This window comes from Ranitomeya imitator, chromosome 4 (assembly GCF_032444005.1).
Source record: "Ranitomeya imitator isolate aRanImi1 chromosome 4, aRanImi1.pri, whole genome shotgun sequence".
Lineage (NCBI taxonomy): Eukaryota > Metazoa > Chordata > Amphibia > Anura > Dendrobatidae > Ranitomeya > Ranitomeya imitator.
The window spans coordinates 58,154,919-58,173,351 of NC_091285.1; the positions used below are offsets into that span (position 1 = coordinate 58,154,919).

At 47.0% G+C, this 18,433-nt stretch overlaps 1 protein-coding gene across 2 annotated transcripts in view; it reads right to left on the reverse strand.

The window, feature by feature from the left end:
* Nucleotides 1–900: 900 nt before the first annotated feature.
* IK (IK cytokine) overlaps nucleotides 901–18,433 on the reverse strand; it is a 45,208-nt gene continuing 27,675 nt past the window's right edge. For both annotated transcript variants that reach the window (XM_069763762.1, XM_069763763.1), the window contains 2 exons: nucleotides 18,334–18,368; nucleotides 901–1,240 (listed from right to left, as the gene is read on the reverse strand). In XM_069763762.1, coding sequence (XP_069619863.1) covers nucleotides 1,213–1,240; nucleotides 18,334–18,368 — 63 coding nt within the window. In that variant the 3' untranslated portion in view covers nucleotides 901–1,212. The remainder of the gene's footprint in view (nucleotides 1,241–18,333; nucleotides 18,369–18,433) is intronic.

Genomic DNA, 18,433 nt, shown 5'->3' on the forward strand with positions numbered 1-18,433 from the left:
TGAAATAACGAGAGGCGGCACAGACAGCCAGATGTAAGCTTTAACTTAAGATGTTTTGATCGCCGCCTAGAACTCCAAAATGGTATCAGTAAAATTGCAGCTCAGATTGAAGAAAAAAAAAAAAAAAAAAAGCCTTCACACACCCCAATATCCCCCAAATTAAAATGTTATGTGTATGGGAAAATGGCAATTTTTTTTTTTTTTTTTTACAAATTTGTGTTTACCACTTAAATAAAAATAATTAAAAAAAACTATACATGTTAGGTATCTGTTTACTCATACCGACCTGGAGAATCATATTGCCTGATCAGTTTTATTGTAAAGTGAACATGGTAAATAAAAAAACTTTTTTTTTGCAATTTCAACGCACTTGGAATTTGTTCCCGCTTTCCAGTGCATCACACGATGAACGTCATTCAAAAGTACAACTTGTCCCGCAATAAACAAGCCCTCATATGGCTATATTGACTGAAAAGAACAAATATATATATTTTGGCTCTTGAAAGAAGGGGAGGAAAAATACAGAAAATGGCCATGGGGTGAAGGAGTTAAAGGGACTGTCGGCACAGAGTGACTGTTAAAGCCAAGTACAGGCACTCTGGGCACCTTTGGTGTGGCCAATCATCCCCCCCTTCTTTGATTGACAGTTCTGGCCGTGTAAAGCATGGGAGACAAGCAGGTGGGAAGGGGCATTTAAATTATTGGCCCTGGCCATGATACACCAAGTGCCTGCACTCTGCCAGCACAGAATGAATACAAATGTCATCCATTCATAATGCTGCAGCATAAATTATACCCAAGATCCTAGGGATATTAAACAATTGTACTAACCATACAGCTGCCATGTTTTCCCCCATTTCAGTTCTTAATAGAACAAAAAACTGACACGTACAAATCAGATAAGACATGAAAATATTTAATGGACTCACACAATATTGGGCGCCTATAATTCAAGCCACAAGAAACATACAATGTTACTGGGAAAAAAATGTAATACCAGTCTACCTAGAACTTGACATATGGTACATTTTCTGTGAAACCCCTCCACATTGGAGGAAGGCATCTTGTGGAACTCACTAATGCAAGTCTGTAGTTAGGAGGTAATGTGCTCCCTCCCAGAAAATGACAGCTTCCACTGTGCACAAGAAATCAACTTTAATATAAGCGTTGACTAAAAATGTCACATCTGATATGTGTGACACATACTCCAGTTCAGTATTTAGGTCTTTTCACTTCGACCCTGAAAAGAAAGCACAAAATGTTCACTTAGTTGAAAAAGTTAAAATACTGCAGAACAAATTAAAATAAAATCCTACGCATGCACGGACATGATCAGGGTACGTTAGCAGCATTTTAGCTAACAGTTCCAGTCAATAACTGCAAGCTTATATACAGGTCCTTCTCAAAAAATTAGCATATAGTGTTAAATTTCATTATTTACCATAATGTAATGATTACAATTAAACTTTCATATATTATATATTCATTATCCACCAACTGAAATTTGTCAGGTCTTTTATTGTTTTTAATACTGATGATTTTGGCATACAACTCCTGATAACCCAAAAAACCTGTCTCAATAAATTAGCATATCAAGAAAAGGTTCTCTAAACGACCTATTACCCTAATCTTCTGAATCAACTAATTAACTCTAAACACATGCAAAAGATACCTGAGGCTTTTATAAACTCCCTGCCTGGTTCATTACTCAAAACCCCCATCATGGGTAAGACTAGCGACCTGACAGATGTCAAGAAGGCCATCATTGACACCCTCAAGCAAGAGGGTAAGACCCAGAAAGAAATTTCTCAACAAATAGGCTGTTCCCAGAGTGCTGTATCAAGGCACCTCAATGGTAAGTCTGTTGGAAGGAAACAATGTGGCAGAAAACGCTGTACAACGAGAAGAGGAGACCGGACCCTGAGGAAGATTGTGGAGAAGGACCGATTCCAGACCTTGGGGAACCTGAGGAAGCAGTGGACTGAGTCTGGTGTGGAAACATCCAGAGCCACCGTGCACAGGCGTGTGCAGGAAATGGGCTACAGGTGCACATTCCCCAGGTAAAGCCACTTTTGAACCATAAACAGCGGCAGAGGCGCCTGACCTGGGCTACAGAGAAGCAGCACTGGACTGTTGCTAAGTGGTCCCAAGTACTTTTTTCTGATGAAAGCAAATTTAGCATGTCATTCGGAAATCAAAGTGCCAGAGTCTGGAGGAAGACTGGGGAGAAGGAAATGCCAAAATGCCTGAAGTCCAGTGTCAAGTACCCACAGTCAGTGATGGTGTGGGGTGCCATGTCAGCTGCTGGTGTTGGTCCACTGTGTTTCATCAAGGGCAGGGTCAATGCAGCTAGCTATCAGGAGATTTTGGAGCACTTCATGCTTCCATCGGCTGAAATGCTTTATGGAGATGAAGATTTCATTTTTCAGCACGACCTGGCACCTGCTCACAGTGCCAAAACCACTGGTAAATGGTTTACTGACCATGGTATTACTGTGCTCAATTGGCCTGCCAACTCTCCTGACCTGAACCCCATAGAGAATCTGTGGGATATTGTGAAGAGAAAGTTGAGAGACGCAAGACCCAGCACTCTGGATGAGCTTAAGGCCGCTATTGAAGCATCCTGGGCCTCCATAACATCTCAGCAGTGTCACAGGCTGATTGCCTCCATGCCACGCCGCATTGAAGCAGTCATTTCTGCCAAAGGATTCCCGACCAAGTATTGAGTGCATAACTGAACATTATTATTTGATGGTTTTTTGGTTTGTTATTAAAAAACACTTTTATTTGATTGGATGGGTGAAATATGCTAATTTATTGAGACAGGTTTTTTGGGTTATCAGGAGTTGTATGCCAAAATCATCAGTATTAAAACAATAAAAGACCTGACAAATTTCAGTTGGTGCATAATGAATCTATAATATATGAAAGTTTAATTGTAATCATTACATTATGGTAAATAATGAAATTTAACACTATATGCTAATTTTTTGAGAAGGACCTGTAATATTCAAGTTTTACTAAGAATTATTCTAAAATATGGGTTTTCCCGTGAATAGGTACAGTTATTTCTGGACCCATTTGGTCAGTGACCGAATCTTTGAGATTTGGGCTCTGCACGCCACTATTTTGGATTTAATATGAAACAACTGAGATGTAATTAAAGTGTAGACGTTCAGGTTATATATATATATATATATATATATATATATATATATATATATATATATATATATATATATATATATATATATATATATATATATATATATATATATTATACATACATACACACACTAGCTGAAGAGCCCGGCGTTGCCTGGGCATAGTAAATATCTGTGGTTAGTTATAGCACCTCACTTCTCTTATTTTCCCATCACGCCTCTCATTTTCCCAATCACATCTTTCATTTTCCCCCTCACACCTCTCATTCCCCCCTAACACTTGTCATTTCAACCTCACATCTGTCATTTTCTGATCACTCCACTATTTTTCCTCACTCCTCTCATTTTGCACTCACACCTTTTCATTTTCACCTCATCACCTCAGTATATACATGTTTTTCATCTCCCTTATATATAGTATACATCTGTATGTCATCTCCTGTATATAGTATATACCTGCTGTGTGTCATCTCCCCTATATATAGTATATACCTGAATGTCATCTCCTTCTATATATAGTATATACCTGTATGTCATCTCTTCCTGTATATAGTATATACCTGTGTGTCATCTCCCCTGTATATAGTATATATCTGTGTGTCATCTCCTCCTATATATAGTATATACCTGCATGTCATCTTCTATATATAGCATATACCTGTATGTCATCTCCTCCTGTATATAGTATATACCTGTAGGTCATCTGCTCCTGTATATAGTATATACCTGTGTGTCATCTCCTCCTGTGAATAGTATATACCTGTATGTCATCTCCTCCTCTATATAGTATATACCTGTGTGTCATCTCCCCTGTATATAGTATATACCTGTGTGTCATCTCCTCCTGTATTAGACCTCGTTCACACGTTATTTGCTCAGTATTTTTACCTCAGTATTTGTAAGCTATATTGGCAGCCTGATAAATCCCCAGCCAACAGGAAGCCCTCCCCCCTGGCAGTATATATTAGCTCACACATACACATAATAGACAGGTCATGTGACTGACAGCTGCCGTATTTCCTATATGGTACATTTGTTGATCTTGTAGTTTTCTGCTTATTAATCAGATTTTTATTTTTGAAGGATAATACCAGACTTGTGTGTGTTTTAGGGCGAGTTTCGTTTGTCAAGTTGTGTGTGTTGAGTTGCGTGTGGCGACATGCATGTAGCGACTTTTGTGAGATGAGTTTTGTGTGGCAACATGCATGTAGCAACTTTTTGTGTGTCAAGCTGCATGTGACAGGTTAGTGTAGCAAGTTGTGTGCAGCAAGTTTTGCGCGTGGCGAGTTTTATGTGTGGTGCCTTTTGAGTATGTGCAAGTTTTGTGTGAGGCAACTTTTGCATGTGTTGCAACTTTTGTGCATGTGGCAATTTTTCCGCATGTGCAAGTTTTGCGTGTGGCGAGTTTTCCATGAGGTGAGTTTTGCACGTGTGGCGAGTTTTGCATGAGCCTAGTTTACATGTGGCGAGTTTTGCGCGTGGCGAGTTTTGCGCGTGGCGAGTTTTGACCGGCGACTTTTGTGTTTCGACTTTTATGTGGTGAGGTTGGTGTATGTGTGGTGAAATGTGTGCTGAGGATGGTATATGTGTTCAAGCACGTGGTAGTGTGTGGCGCATTTTGTGTGTGTGTTCATATCCCCGTGTGTGGTGAGTATCCCATGTCGGGGCCCCACCTTAGCAACTGTACAGTATATACTCTTTGGCGCCATCGCTCTCATTCTTTAACCCCTTCCCGACCTTTGACGCCACGTAGGCGTCATGAAAGTCGGTGCCAATCCGACCCATGACGCCTATGCGGCGTCATGGAAAGATCGCGTCCCTGCAGATCGGGTGAAAGGGTTAACTCCCATTTCACCCGATCTGCAGGGACAGGGGGAGTGGTAGTTTAGCCCAGGGGGGGTGGCTTCACCCCCTCGTGGCTACGATCGCTCTGATTGGCTGTTGAAAGTGAAACTGCCAATCAGAGCGATTTGTAATATTTCACCCATTATAACGGGTGAAATATTACAATCCAGCCATGGCCGATGCTGAAATATCATCGGCCATGGCTGGAAATACTAGTGTGCCCCCACCCCACCCCACCGATCGCCCCCCCACCCCCCCGATCTGGCCGGTACACTGCTCCCGCTCCCCTCCGCCCTGTGCTCCGCTCCCCCCCGTGCTCGTGTCCGCTCCCCCCGTGCTCCAATCACCCCCCCCGTGCTCCAATCACCCCCCCTGCACTCCGATCCACCCCCCCCGTGCTCCGTTCCACCCCCCCGTGCTCCATTCCAGCCCCCCCGTGCTCCGTTCCACGCCCCCCGCGCTCCGTTCCACCCCTCCCGCGCTCCGATTCCCCCCCCCCCCCCCGTGCTCCGATCCCCCCCCCCGTGGTCCCCCCCCACCCTATCATACTTACCGATCCAGCCGTGGTCCCGTCCGTCTTCTCCCGGGCGCCGCCATCTTCCAAAATGGCGGGCGCATGTGCAGTGCGCCCGCCGAATCTGCCGGCCGGCAGATTCGTTCCAAAGTGCATTTTGATCACTGAGATAGATTATATCTCAGTGATCAAAATAAAAAAAATAATAAATGACCCCCCCCCCTTTGTCACCCCCATAGGTAGGGACAATAAAAAAATAAAGAAATTTTTTTTTTTCCACTAATGTTAGAATAGGGTTAGGGTTAGGGGTAGGGTTAGGGGTAGGGTTAGGGTTAGGGGTAGGGTTAGGGTTAGGGTTAGGGGTAGGGTTAGGGGTAGGGTTAGGGGTAGGGTTAGGGCTAGGGTTAGGGCTAGGGTTAGGGTTAGGAATGTGCACACGTATTCTGGTCCTCTGCGGATTTTTCCGCTGCGGATTTGATAAATCCGCAGTGCTAAACCGCTGCGGATTTATGGCGGATTTACCGCGTTTTTTTCTGCGCATTTCACTGCGGTTTTACAATTGCGATTTTCTATTGGAGCAGTTGTAAAACCGCTGCGGAATCCGCACAAAGAAGTGACATGCTGCAAAATGTAAACCGCTGCGTTTCCGTGCAGTTTTTCCGCAGCATGTGTACAGCGATTTTTGTTTCCCATAGGTTTACATTGAACTGTACACTCATGGGAAACTGCTGCGGATCCGCAGCGTTTTCCGCAGCGTGTGCACATACCTTTAGAATTAGGCTATGTGCACACGGTGCGGATTTGGCTGCGGATTCGCAGCAGTGTTCCATCAGGTTTACAGTACCATGTAAACATATGAAAAACCAAATCCGCTGTGCCCGTGATGCGGAAAATACCGCGCGGGAACGCTGCGTTGTATTTTCCGCAGCATGTGAATTCTTTGTGCGGATTCCGCAGCGTTTTACACCTGTTCCTCAATAGGAATCCGCAGGTGAAATCCGCACAAAAAACACTGGAAATCCGCGGAAAATCCGCAGGTAAAACACAGTGCCTTTTACCCGCAGATTTTTCAAAAATGGTGCGGAAATATCTCACACGAATCCGCAACGTGGGCACATAGCCTTAGGGTTAGGGTTGGAATTAGTGTTGTGGTTAGGGGTGTGTTGGGGTTAGGGTTGTGATTAGGGTTATGGCTACAGTTGGGATTAGGGTTAGGGGTGTGTTGGGGTTAGTGTTGGAGTTAGAATTGAGGGGTTACCACTGTTTAGGCACATCAGGGGTCTCCAAACGCAACATGGCGCCACCATTGATTCCAGCCAATCTCGTATTCAAAAAGTCAAATGGTGCTCCCTCACTTCCGAGCCCTGACGTGTGCCCAAACAGTGGTTTACCCCCACATATGGGGTACCAGCATACTCAGGACAAACTGCGCAACAATTACTGGGGTCCAATTTCTCCTGTTACCCTTGTGAATCTAAAAAAATGCTTGCTAAAACATAATTTTTGAGGAAAGAAAAATGATTTTTTATTTTCACGGCTCTGTGTTGTAAACGTCTGTGAAGCACTTGGGGGTTCAAAGTGCTCACCACATATCTAGATAAGTTCCTTGGGGGGTCTAGTTTCTAAAATGGGGTCACTTGTGGGGGGTTTCTACTGTTTAGGCACACCAGGGGCTCTGCAAACGCAACGTGACACCCGCAGACCATTCCATCAAAGTCTGCATTTCAAAAGTCACTACTTCCCTTCTGAGCCCCGACGTGTGCCCAAACAGTGGTTTACCCCCACATATGGGGTATCAGCGTACTCAGGAGAAACTGGACAACAACTTTTGGGGTCCAATTTCTCCTGTAACCCTTGGGAAAATAAAAAATTCTGGGCTAAATAATTATTTTTGAGGAAAGAAAACGTATTTATTATTTTCACGGCTCTGCATTATAAACTTCTATGAAGCACTTGGGGGTTCAAAGTGCTCACCACACATCTAGATAAGTTCCTTTGGGGGTCTAGTTTCCAAAATGGGGTCACTTGTGGGGGGTTTCTACTGTTAAGCCACATCAGGGGCTCTGCAAACGCAACGTGACGCCCACAGAGCATTCCATCAAAGTCTGCATTTCAAAACGTCACTACTTCACTTCCGAGCCCCGGCATGTGCCCAAACAGTGATTTACCCCCACATATGGGGTATCAGCGTACTCAGGAGAAACTGGACAACAACTTTTGGGGTCAAATTTCTCCTGTTACCCTTGGGAAAATAAAAAATTGCAGGCTAAAAGATCATTTTTGAGAAAATAATTTTTTTTTTTATTTTCATGGCTCTGCGTTATAAACTTCTGTGAAGTACTTGGGGGTTCAAAGTCCTCACCACACATCTAGATTAGTTCCTTTGGGGGTCTAGTTTCTAAAATGGTGTCATTTCTGGGGGATCTCCAATGTTTAGGCACACAGGGGCTCTCCAAACGTGACATGGTGTCCGCTAATGATTGGAGCTAATTTTCCATTTAAAAAGCCAAATGGCGTGCCATCCCTTCCGAGCCCTGCCGTGCGCCCAAACAGTGGTTTACCCCCACATATGGGGTATCAGCGTACTCAGGACAAACTGGACAACAATATTTGGGGTCCAATTTCTCCTATTATCCTTGGCAAAATAGGAAATTCCAGGCTAAAAAATCATTTTTGAGGAAAGAAAAATTATTTTTTATTTTCATGGCTCTGCGTTATAAACTTCTGTGAAGCACCTGGGGGTTTAAAGTGCTCAATATGCATCTAGATAAGTTCCTTGGGGGGTCTAGTTTCCAAAATGGGGTCACTTGTGCGGGAGCTCCAATGTTTAGGCACACAGGGGCTCTCCAAACGCGACATGGTGTCCGCTAACAATTGGAGCTAATTTTCCATTCAAAAAGTCAAATGGCGCGCCTTCTCTTCCGAGCCCTGCCGAGTGCCCAAACAGTGGTTTACCCCCACATATGAGGTATCGGCGTACTCGGGAGAAATTGCCCAACAAATTTTATGATCCATTTTATCCTACTGCCCATGTGAAAATGAAAAAATTGAGGCGAAAAGAATTTTTTTGTGAAAAAAAAGTACTTTTTCATTTTTACAGATCAATTTGTGAATCACCTGAGGGTTTAAAGTGCTCACTAGGCATCTAAATTAGTTCCTTGGGGGGTCTAGTTTCCAAAATGGGGTCACTTGTGGGGGAGCGCCAATGTTTAGGCACACAGGAGCTATCCAAACGCGACATGGTGTCCGCTAACGATGGAAATAATTTTTCATTCAAAAAGTCAAATGGCGCTCCTTCCCTTCCGAGCCTTACCATGTGCCCAAACAGTGGTTTACCTCCACATGTGAGGTATTGGTGTACTCAGGAGAAATTGCCCAACACATTTTAGGATCCATTTTATCCTGTTGCCCATGTGAAAATGAAAAAATTGAGCCTAAAAGAATTTTTTTGTGAAAAAAAAGTACTTTTTCATTTTTACGGATCAATTTGTGAAGCACCTGGGGGTTCAAAGTGCTCACTATGCATCTAGATAAGTTCCTTGGGGCGTCTAGTTTCCAAAATGGGGTCACTTGTGGGGGAGCTCCAATTTTTAGGCACACGGGGGCTCTCCAAACGTGACATGGTGTCCGCTAAAGAGTGGAGCCAATTTTTGATTCAAAAAGTCAAATGGCGCTCCTTCCCTTCCAAGCCCTGCCGTGCGCCAAAACAGTGGTTTACCCCCACATATGAGGTATCAGCGTACTCAGGACAAATTGGACAACAACTTTCGTGGTTCAGTTTCTCCTTTTACCATTGGGAAAATAAAAAAATTGTTGCTAAAAGATAATTTTTGTGACTAAAAAGTTAAATGTTCATTTTTTCCTTCCATGTTGCTTCTGCTGCTGTGAAGCACCTGAAGGGTTAATAAACTTCTTGAATGTGGTTTTGAGTACCTTGAGGGGTGCAGTTTTTAGAATGGTGTCACTTTTGGGTATTTTCAGCCATATAGACCCCTCAAACTGACTTCAAATGTGAGGTGGTCCCTAAAAAAAATGGTTTTGTAAATTTCGTTGTAAAAATGACAAATCGCTGGTCGAATTTTAACCCTTATAACTTCCTAACAAAAAAAAATTTTGTTTCCAAAATTGTGCTGATGTAAAGTAAACATGTGGGAAATGTTATTTATTAACTATTTTGTGTCACATATCTCTCTGGTTTAACAGAATAAAAATTCAAAATGTGAAAATTGCGAAATTTTCAAAATTTTCGCCAAATTTCCGTGTTTATCACAAATAAATGCAGAATTTATTGACCTAAATTTACCACTAACATGAAGCCCAATATGTCACGAAAAAACAATCTCAGAACCGCTAGGATCCGTTGAAGCGTTCCTGAGTTATTACCTCATAAAGGGACACTGGTCAGAATTGCAAAAAACGGCAAGGTCTTTAAGGTCAAAATAGGCTGGGTCTTGAAGGGGTTAAGTCCCCCTTGTTCACATGTGGCAGCTGTCAATTTGCCTCCAACACTTTTCCTTTCACTTTTCCCCATTATGTAGATAGGGGCAAAATTGTTTGGTGAATTGGAAAGCGCGGGGTTAAAATTTCACCTCACAACATAGCCTATGACGCTCTCAGGGTCCAGACGTGTGACTGTATAAAATTTTGTGGCTGTAGCTGCGACGCCTCCAACACTTTTCCTTTCACTTTTTCCCCATTATGTAGATAGGGGCAAAATTGTTTGGTGAATTGGAACGCGCGGGGTTAAAATTTCGCCTCACAACAACAGGATTTTTGGTTGCTTACCGTAAAATCTGTTTCTTGGAGCCTCCATTGGGGGACACAGGAACCATGGGTGTATGCTGCTGCCACTAGGAGGCTGACACTATGCAAATAAAAAAGTTAGCTCCTCCTCTGCAGTGTACACCCCACCGACTGGCATTATACGCTTCAGTTAGTGAGAAAGCAGTAGGAAATAAACCACAAGGTTGAAAACTCATAACCACAAATTTGAGAACTGTAAACGTGAGAACAGTCATAGGACCTAGAACAACAGAAACTGAGAAACATTGGGAGGGAGCTGTGTCCCCCAATGGAGGCTCCAAGAAACAGATTTTACGGTAAGCAACCAAAAATCCTGTTTTCTTTATCGCCTCTCATTGGGGGACACAGGAACCATGGGACGTCCCAAAGCAGTCCCTAGGGCGGGAAAACAGACTTCCATCAGGTCAGAAGACTCACCACTGCCGCCTGCAAGATCCTTCTGCCAAGGCTGGCGTCCGCCGAAGCGTAGGTATGGACCTCGTAAAATTTGGCGAACGTGTGGATGGAAGACCAAGTTGCCGCTTTGCAAAGCTGTAGGGCGGAAGCCCTGTGGTGCAAACCCAGGAGGCGCCAACTGCCCGGGTAGAGTGAGCCTTGATCCCAGGAGGGAGCACTCTGTTCTTGACCCGGTAAGCCTCCCGAATTGCCGTTCTGATCCAGCGAGCAACAGTCGCCTTAGAAGCCAGGTGGCCTCTGCGCGGGCCATCAGGAATGACGAAAAGAGAATCAGTCTTCCGGAAAGTGGACGTTCTATCCAGGTAGATCCTCACTGCCCTGGCAAGGTCCAGCTTGTTCAACGATCGCTCCCGAAGATGAGTGGGAGCTGGACAAAAGAAAGGTAGAACGATGTCCTTATTGAGGTGGAAGGTGGAAAACCACCTTAGGAAGGAAAGGCGAAGGCCTGAGGACCACCTTGTCCTGGTGGATGACCAAGAACGGAGGACGGCAAGACAGGGCCGTCAACTCGGCGGATAGAAGTGATGGCCACAAGAAAGGCCACCTTCCAAGAAAGGACTGACAGAGGAATCTCCCTGAGGGGCTCAAAGGGAGAAACCCTCAGAACGTCCAGTACCAGGTTTAAATCCCATGAATCCACAGGGGCCCTGTACGGAGGGACAGCGTGGGCCACTCCTGAAGGAAGATCTTAACCTGTGGTCGGGAAGCTAAAGACCTGAAAAAGGATGGAAAACGCAGAGACCTGGCCCTTCAGGAAGCCAAGAGCCAGGCCCGAATCCAGTCCTGCCTGAAGGAAGGCCAAAATGGAAGGCAGGGAAAAGGACATAGAAGAAATGCGGTTGGACTCGCACCAACGGAAGTAAGCTTTCCAGGTACGATAGTAGAACCTGGAAGACGAAGACTTCCGAGCCTGAATCATGGTGTGAATCACCCGGTCTGAAAGGCTGGACACTCTTAGAACTGTGCTCTCAACAGCCACGCTGCTAAACTGAGCGACCGAGAACTCGGGTGGCAGATCGGCCCCTGAGACAGCAGATCGGGCCTGTCTGGAAGGCGCCAGGGAGCGTCCGCATGAAGATTGACGAGCTCCGCGAACCAAGCTCTCCTGGGCCAATCCGGGGCGATCAGAATGACCGGCATCTCTTCCGCTATGATCTTCTTCAACAGTTTGGGAAGTAATGAAAGGTGTGGGAACAGATAGGGAGGCCCGAACTGTGACCAAGGAAAGGCCAGATCGTAGACGCCCACTGCAAGAGGAACGCGAGACCTGGAGACGAACTGAGGGACCTTCCTGTTCGTAGGAGAGACCGTGAGGGCCACATCTGGAGTCCCCCATCGAAGAAAAATCTGATGGAAGACTACGTGGTGCAAAGACCATTCTCCTGCCGCGAGGCCCTCGCGGCTGAGGAAGTCGGCGGCCCAATTGTCCACGCCGGGGATATGCACCACGGATATCACCGGAACTGTTGCTTCTGCCCAGAGGAGGATCCTGGATACCCCGGCCAGGGCCAAGGAGCTCAGAGTCCCCCTGAGAATCCTTTCCCAGAAACGGAGGGACAGAAAAATGGCCCGAATCCCGAGGAGATTGATCGGTACAGATGACTCCTGCGCCGACCAATGGCCCTGAACAGTCAGGTGGCAAAATACCGCACCCCAGCCGAGCAGGCAGGCGTCCGTTGTCACCACCTGCCAGTGAACTGGAAGGAAGAACCTGCCCTGGGAGATGAGGGGTGACGTCGGGCACCACTTGAGAGACCGCTTGACCCGGAGAGAGTGTCGGATAGGACGATCCAGGGAGAAGACCGACCTGTCCCACTGAGACAGAATGACTTGCTGAAGGAATCGTGAATGAATTGGGCGAAGGGAGTCGCTTCCAATGTCACTACCATCCTCCCCATAACCTTCATGGCTGGACGGGAGGAGGGAGGCCGATGACCCTGGAGCAAGCGTATGTCCCAACGAAGGATGGATCTCTTGTCTTCGGGAAGAAAGACTTTGGTCTGACGAGTGTCGAAGAGCATGCCCAGAAAGATGATGCGCTGATAAGGAATAAGGCAGGACTTCAATCGGTTGACCAGTCACCCGAAACGGGCTAGGTGTGTCGAGAACGATGGATAGGCTCTCGTGAGAAAAGGATGGAGCCTTGATGAGGATGTCGTCGAGGTATGGAAACAGAACCAGGCCTCTGACCCCAAGAAAACCATCAGCGCTGCCATGATCTTCGTGAAAACTCTTGGAGCGGTTGCAAGATTGAACGGCAGGGCGACGAACTGAAAGTGGTCCTGGAGCACCGCAAAGCGCAGGAGTCGGTGATGTCCCGGGAATATCGGGACATGGAGGTAGGTGTCGTGAATATCTATGGGACACAGAAATTCCTGAGCCTCCATGGAAGCAATTACTGAATGAAGGGATTCCATCCTGAAGAGCTTCAGACGAACTCTCCTGTTCAGTAGTTTGAGATCCAGAATGGGACGCACCTTGCCGTTTTTTTTTTTTTTTGTTTTTTTTTTTTGGGTACCACAAAAAAAGGTTTGAATAGAAACCTGTGAACCGTTCTTTTTCTGGAACGGGAACGATTACCCCGGCTTTGAGGAGAGAAGCGATGGGTGCGAAGAAGCCCGGAACTAGAGCGGAGTCTCTTGGAGGTCGGGATTCGAAGAAGCGATCCCGGGGAAGTGAAACGAACTCTATCTTGTATCCCAAGGATACAACTTCCCTGACCCACTGAGGAGATCCAGACGTCCCTGAAGAAGAGGAGACGGCCGCCCAGCCTGGGAGGTGGGTTGGGGTCTTGCCGAGAGTCATGCCGAGGTGGACCTTCCAGTCCCGGGTCTGGAGGATCTACCCTGGGAGTAGCGAGGACACCAGGAAGGAGTGGGCCTAAAGGATACTGTCCTCTCCTGACGTGCCTGTGACCTCTGTCGTCTAGGGGGAGGACGACGAGGTTTGGCCTGGGGAAAAACAGAACTTGTGCCCCCCCGGTGACGTTCTTGATGATTTGGTCGAGCTTAGAACCAAAGAAACGAGACCCCTGAAAAGGCAGGCTGCTAAGGGACTTTTTAGAAGACAAATCCGCCTGCCAGGCCTTAAGCCAAAACGGTCCGGCGGATGGCAACCGCGTTGCTGGATGCCTGAGCCGCACAAGACGCGGCATCCAGGGAGGCGGAGACCAGATATTCACCTGCGTGAGAAATCTGATTGGCAAGTTCCGCCAGCTGTCCGGGTGGAGCCCCGTCCAGAATGCCCTGACGGAGTTGTTTGGCCCACTTGGATGTGGATTTTGAAACCCAAGTGGAAGCAAAAGCCGGGCAAAGACTAGCTGAGGCCGCTTCAAATGCTGACTTCGCGAAAGATTCTATGACTATCGTTAGAATCCTTCAGAGATGCTCCGCTGGACAGTGGAAGGACTGTGCTGGTGGACAGTCTGTAAACCGGAGGATCCACCGAAGGGGAAACCGTCCGATTAGTGGTGAGCTCCGGGGAAAAGGGGGGTACAAAACGCCAAGTCGCTTTCCTCTCTGAAAGCGTCTGGTCGGGTTCTCCCTTTCTCTGGTCATAATCACCTCGAACTCCGGGTGAGGAGAGAAGAACTTGGAAGGTGGTTTAGCCCGTCTGAAGTAAACCGCCTGATCTGCGGGTTCCATAGCGGACTCCTTGATGCCACAGGTTTGATTTATTGCTCCAATGAGATTCTGAACCATATCCCTCATGGTAGCGATTTGGTTAGAATACAGCTCCGAAGTATCCTCTGAGGGCGCATCGGAGAACGCCTCGCCTGACTCAGGAGAGGAGGCCGGGGGGAGGTCGACCGCAGAGAAGGACCGTGTGGTGAGATGGAGCGTGAAGAGGACTCAGACCGGCGTTCCTGTCTGGACCTTTTGCGGCCTAAAATGGAGGGCTCGGACGGAGCTTCCTGCGACCCGCTGGCTACTGCGGGGGTCTGCAGGGGTAAATCGGTCCAGCACGGACACCAGAGTGTGAGACACCCGTGTCAGATCCGCCACCGATTGTGACAGAGGAAAAACCCAGCCAGGGCGTCGCTCTCGAGCGGAGCAGCCGGGGGATCCAGGGCGGTGGACACAATCGGGTTGCTGCAGGAGTAGGAAGACGAGAGTGGCCCCCTTTTGCTCGAGTGGTTAGGGGACGGGGGGGGGGGGTTCAGAGGGGAGTGACGGTCTGCAGTGCAGAGCTACTCACAGTAGATGAAAAACGGAATCCGGAGGACGCTGCTCGGCTTGATGATCGGCCTCCGGTAAGAAGAAGTCCTGTAGGCAGGAGGGCTCCTGCTGCAAATTGGACCGAACTGCGGATGTGACCGCGGTATGGGCTCCAGAGAAGAGAGGACTCGTGCATGTAAAAGGAGTCCCAAGATGGCGCCGGTGGGCGGAGAGAAGGCGGGCTGTAGTGAAAATGTCGGGCGGGAGAAAAGCCCGCCCGATGAGAGAAGAAAGGGGGCGGAGTCCGGCACCGGAAGTAGGCCTGGGCAGAAGCCGGGGCCTAAATTAGATAGGTGACCGGAGAGGGAGCCTTACAGGTCGCGGAGTATGTAAGCGGCCGGCAGCTGAGCGGCCGCACACCGCAGCCGGAGCAGCGCCACCGAAGGTGACAGGATGAACGGCCGCAGACCGCGGCAGGAGGAGCACAGCTGCAGGGACCCGAAGCGATGCGGCGGCTTGGCAAAGCTGCCGCACTGAAGAAAAGAGTGAAGCGCCGCATACAGCGGCCGGAGCCGGGCAGCCGCAGGCGGTGCGGCGGTCAGAGAAGGCCGCGCTGGAGCAAGGTGGTCGCTGATAGAGCGGCCGGAACAGCGCGGACACATAGAAGAAGCGGCACGGTAGTTGTAAAGGAGTCCCTGGTTTTGCCCGTCTGCAGTCGCGCCGGAACAGGGGACAGGGCGGCCGCCGCCAGGGAAGCGGTGCGGCGGCCAGAGAGGGCCGCATTGGTGCAAAGTGGCCGCTGTTAGAGCGGCCGGAACAGCGCTGTCACGTAGTCAGAAAAGGCAGCCGCGCCGTGCGGCGGCTGAAAGAGATCCGAAGGGACCCAATGCTCGTCAAGGGAAAAAGCTTTACCTCTGCCTTGCAGGTAAGATGTGAAATAAGGCACCCCCGTTTGTGGATCTAGAAGGGAAAATACTCACCTCAAACATCCCACGTCGGTACTAACCTGCAAGGTATGAGACGTCCAGGGAGCTGATGGACGTCCTCGTCTCCGCAACCGACAGGCTCTGGTGGGCGAGTGGGTGGGGGACGGATGCAGGTCCGGACTTCTGAGCACGCTTGTGTGCTAGGATCTTGGTCCTGCTGAGGGATCTATGAGGATACGGGGTGGCAGTACACACCGTACTCATAGTCCGCATGGTGGGACTACAGGTGTGACTGTTCACCCTGTATCCCTCCGGAAAACCTGAAAAGAAACGGCGCACATTGAGGTAGATAAGGGTCTAATGAAAGACCCGTGTCCACCTCCTACTGACACTAAGCTAAACTGAAGCGTATAATGCCAGTCGGTGGGGTGTACACTGCAGAGGAGGAGCTAACTTTTTTATTTGCATAGTGTCAGCCTCCTAGTGGCAGCAGCATACACCCATGGTTCCTGTGTCCCCCAATGAGAGGCGATAAAGAAATAGCCTATGACACTCTCGGGGTCCAGACGTGTGACTGTGCAAAATTTTGTGGCTGTAGCTGCGACGGTGCAGATGCCTATCCCGGACATACACACACACACACATATTCAGCTATATATATTACAGTAATTGTCTAAGGGGTACTTCCGTCTGTAACTTCCGTAACGGAAATCCCGGGTCGCTGATTGGTCGCGGCCAATTGATACTACTACAGCTGCTATTGATACTATGTGGGCTGTACTATATACTACATACATATTCTAGAATACCCGATGAGTTAGAATCGGGCCACCATCTAGTTAAACAAAAATATCCTGTGAAACGTTTAGGAATTGCAACTATTTTCCTACAAAGCCTCCTCATTTCAGGGGCTCAAAAGTAATTGGACAAATTAGGCAGTCATTGCCTGCAAAGGTAAAGTTAAAGTCTGGAAGCCACGGAGCTCACCAAACGCAGGGTTTACTCCTTTTTGATACTTTGCCAGCCTTTACTGTAGCTGAATTCAGTTGTTTCTTGATTGTGGGTTTTTGCTGCTTTAACTTTTGTCTTAAGCATGTGAAATGAAACTTGAAAGGATTGAGATCTGGTGATTGACTCAGCCATATTAGAATATTCCACTTCTTTGCCTTTAACTCCTGGGTTGCTTTCATAGTAATTTTATGTCATTTTCCATCTGTACAGTGAAGCGCCGTCCAATCAACCTTGCTGCATTTATTTGAATCTTGAGCATGAAGTATAGCCCTGTACACTTCAGAAATCAACCAGCTGCTTCTGTCTTCAGGCACATCATCAGTAAACACTAGTGACCCAGTGCCATTGGAAGCCATGTATGCCCATGCCATAACAATGCCTCCACCATATTTTACAGAGGGTATGGTGTGCTTTGGATCATGAGCTGTTCTAAGTCTTCTCCATCCTTTCTTCTTCCCATCATTCTGGTACAGGTTCTTTGTTTCATCTGTCTAAAGAATGCTTTTCCAGAACTGATCTGGCTTCTTTAGATATTTTTTGGCAAAGTCTAATCTGTCCTACTTTCTAAGGCTGATTAATGGTTTACATCTTGTGATAATCCCCTGTATTTTCTCGCATGAAGTCTATTTATGGTAGACTTGATACTGTAACACCAGTTTCCTGGAGAGTGTTCTACACTTGGGTGGGTGTTGCGGAGAGGTTACTCTTCACCATGGAAAAGATTCTGCGATCATCCACCACTGTTGTCTTCTGTTGTCAAGGCCTTTTTGAATTTCCAAGCTTTTTTGCAGAATGTACCGAACTGTTGACTTGGCCAATCCTAACATGTCTGCTATCCATTTGTTGGATTTATTCTGTTTTTCAGCCTATTGATGGTTTTTCTCTTCCATTGAAACCTCTTTTGACCGCATGTTGTGGGTTCACAGCAACAGCTTCCAAATGCAAATGCCACAACTGGAATCAGCAACAGACCTTTTACCTGCTTAATTGATGATGGATTATCAAGGGAATAGTCCATGCAGCCTATTAAAATATTTAATATAGTTGTCCAAGTACTTTTGATCCCTTAAAAAAAAAGGAGGTAGCTACACATTAAAAAGCTGTAATTCCTAAAACCTTTCTTCAATTAGGATGTGAATAACCTCATACACACGAGGGAGAGACCTGTCAATCATCTGTCAGTATGTGCAATGGTGCTGGGAAAAATAGATCACCTGACATTCTCTCTCTCTGAAATGCAGCAGCGTTTCAGTGAAAAATTATACAATCGTGCAGCCAAGCTGACTCGTGCTGCCTGTGGTTTAGGTAGCATGAATGAGCTAACCGGTTCCCTTTAAGATTCACATCTCAAGGAGAAAAATTGACATTTGGCGACGTTGTTCTCTAATTATCTATAGTATGTTTTATACAACAATATATAAAAGGTACACCACAATATTTCAGATGCAAACACTCACCCGTCAGCCTCCAGCTTCTTGCGTTTTTCAATGATCTAGACAAAGTACACAGTCATCAGAATTAAAAGACATAAAATATTGAGGGTAGTGAGCATATTAG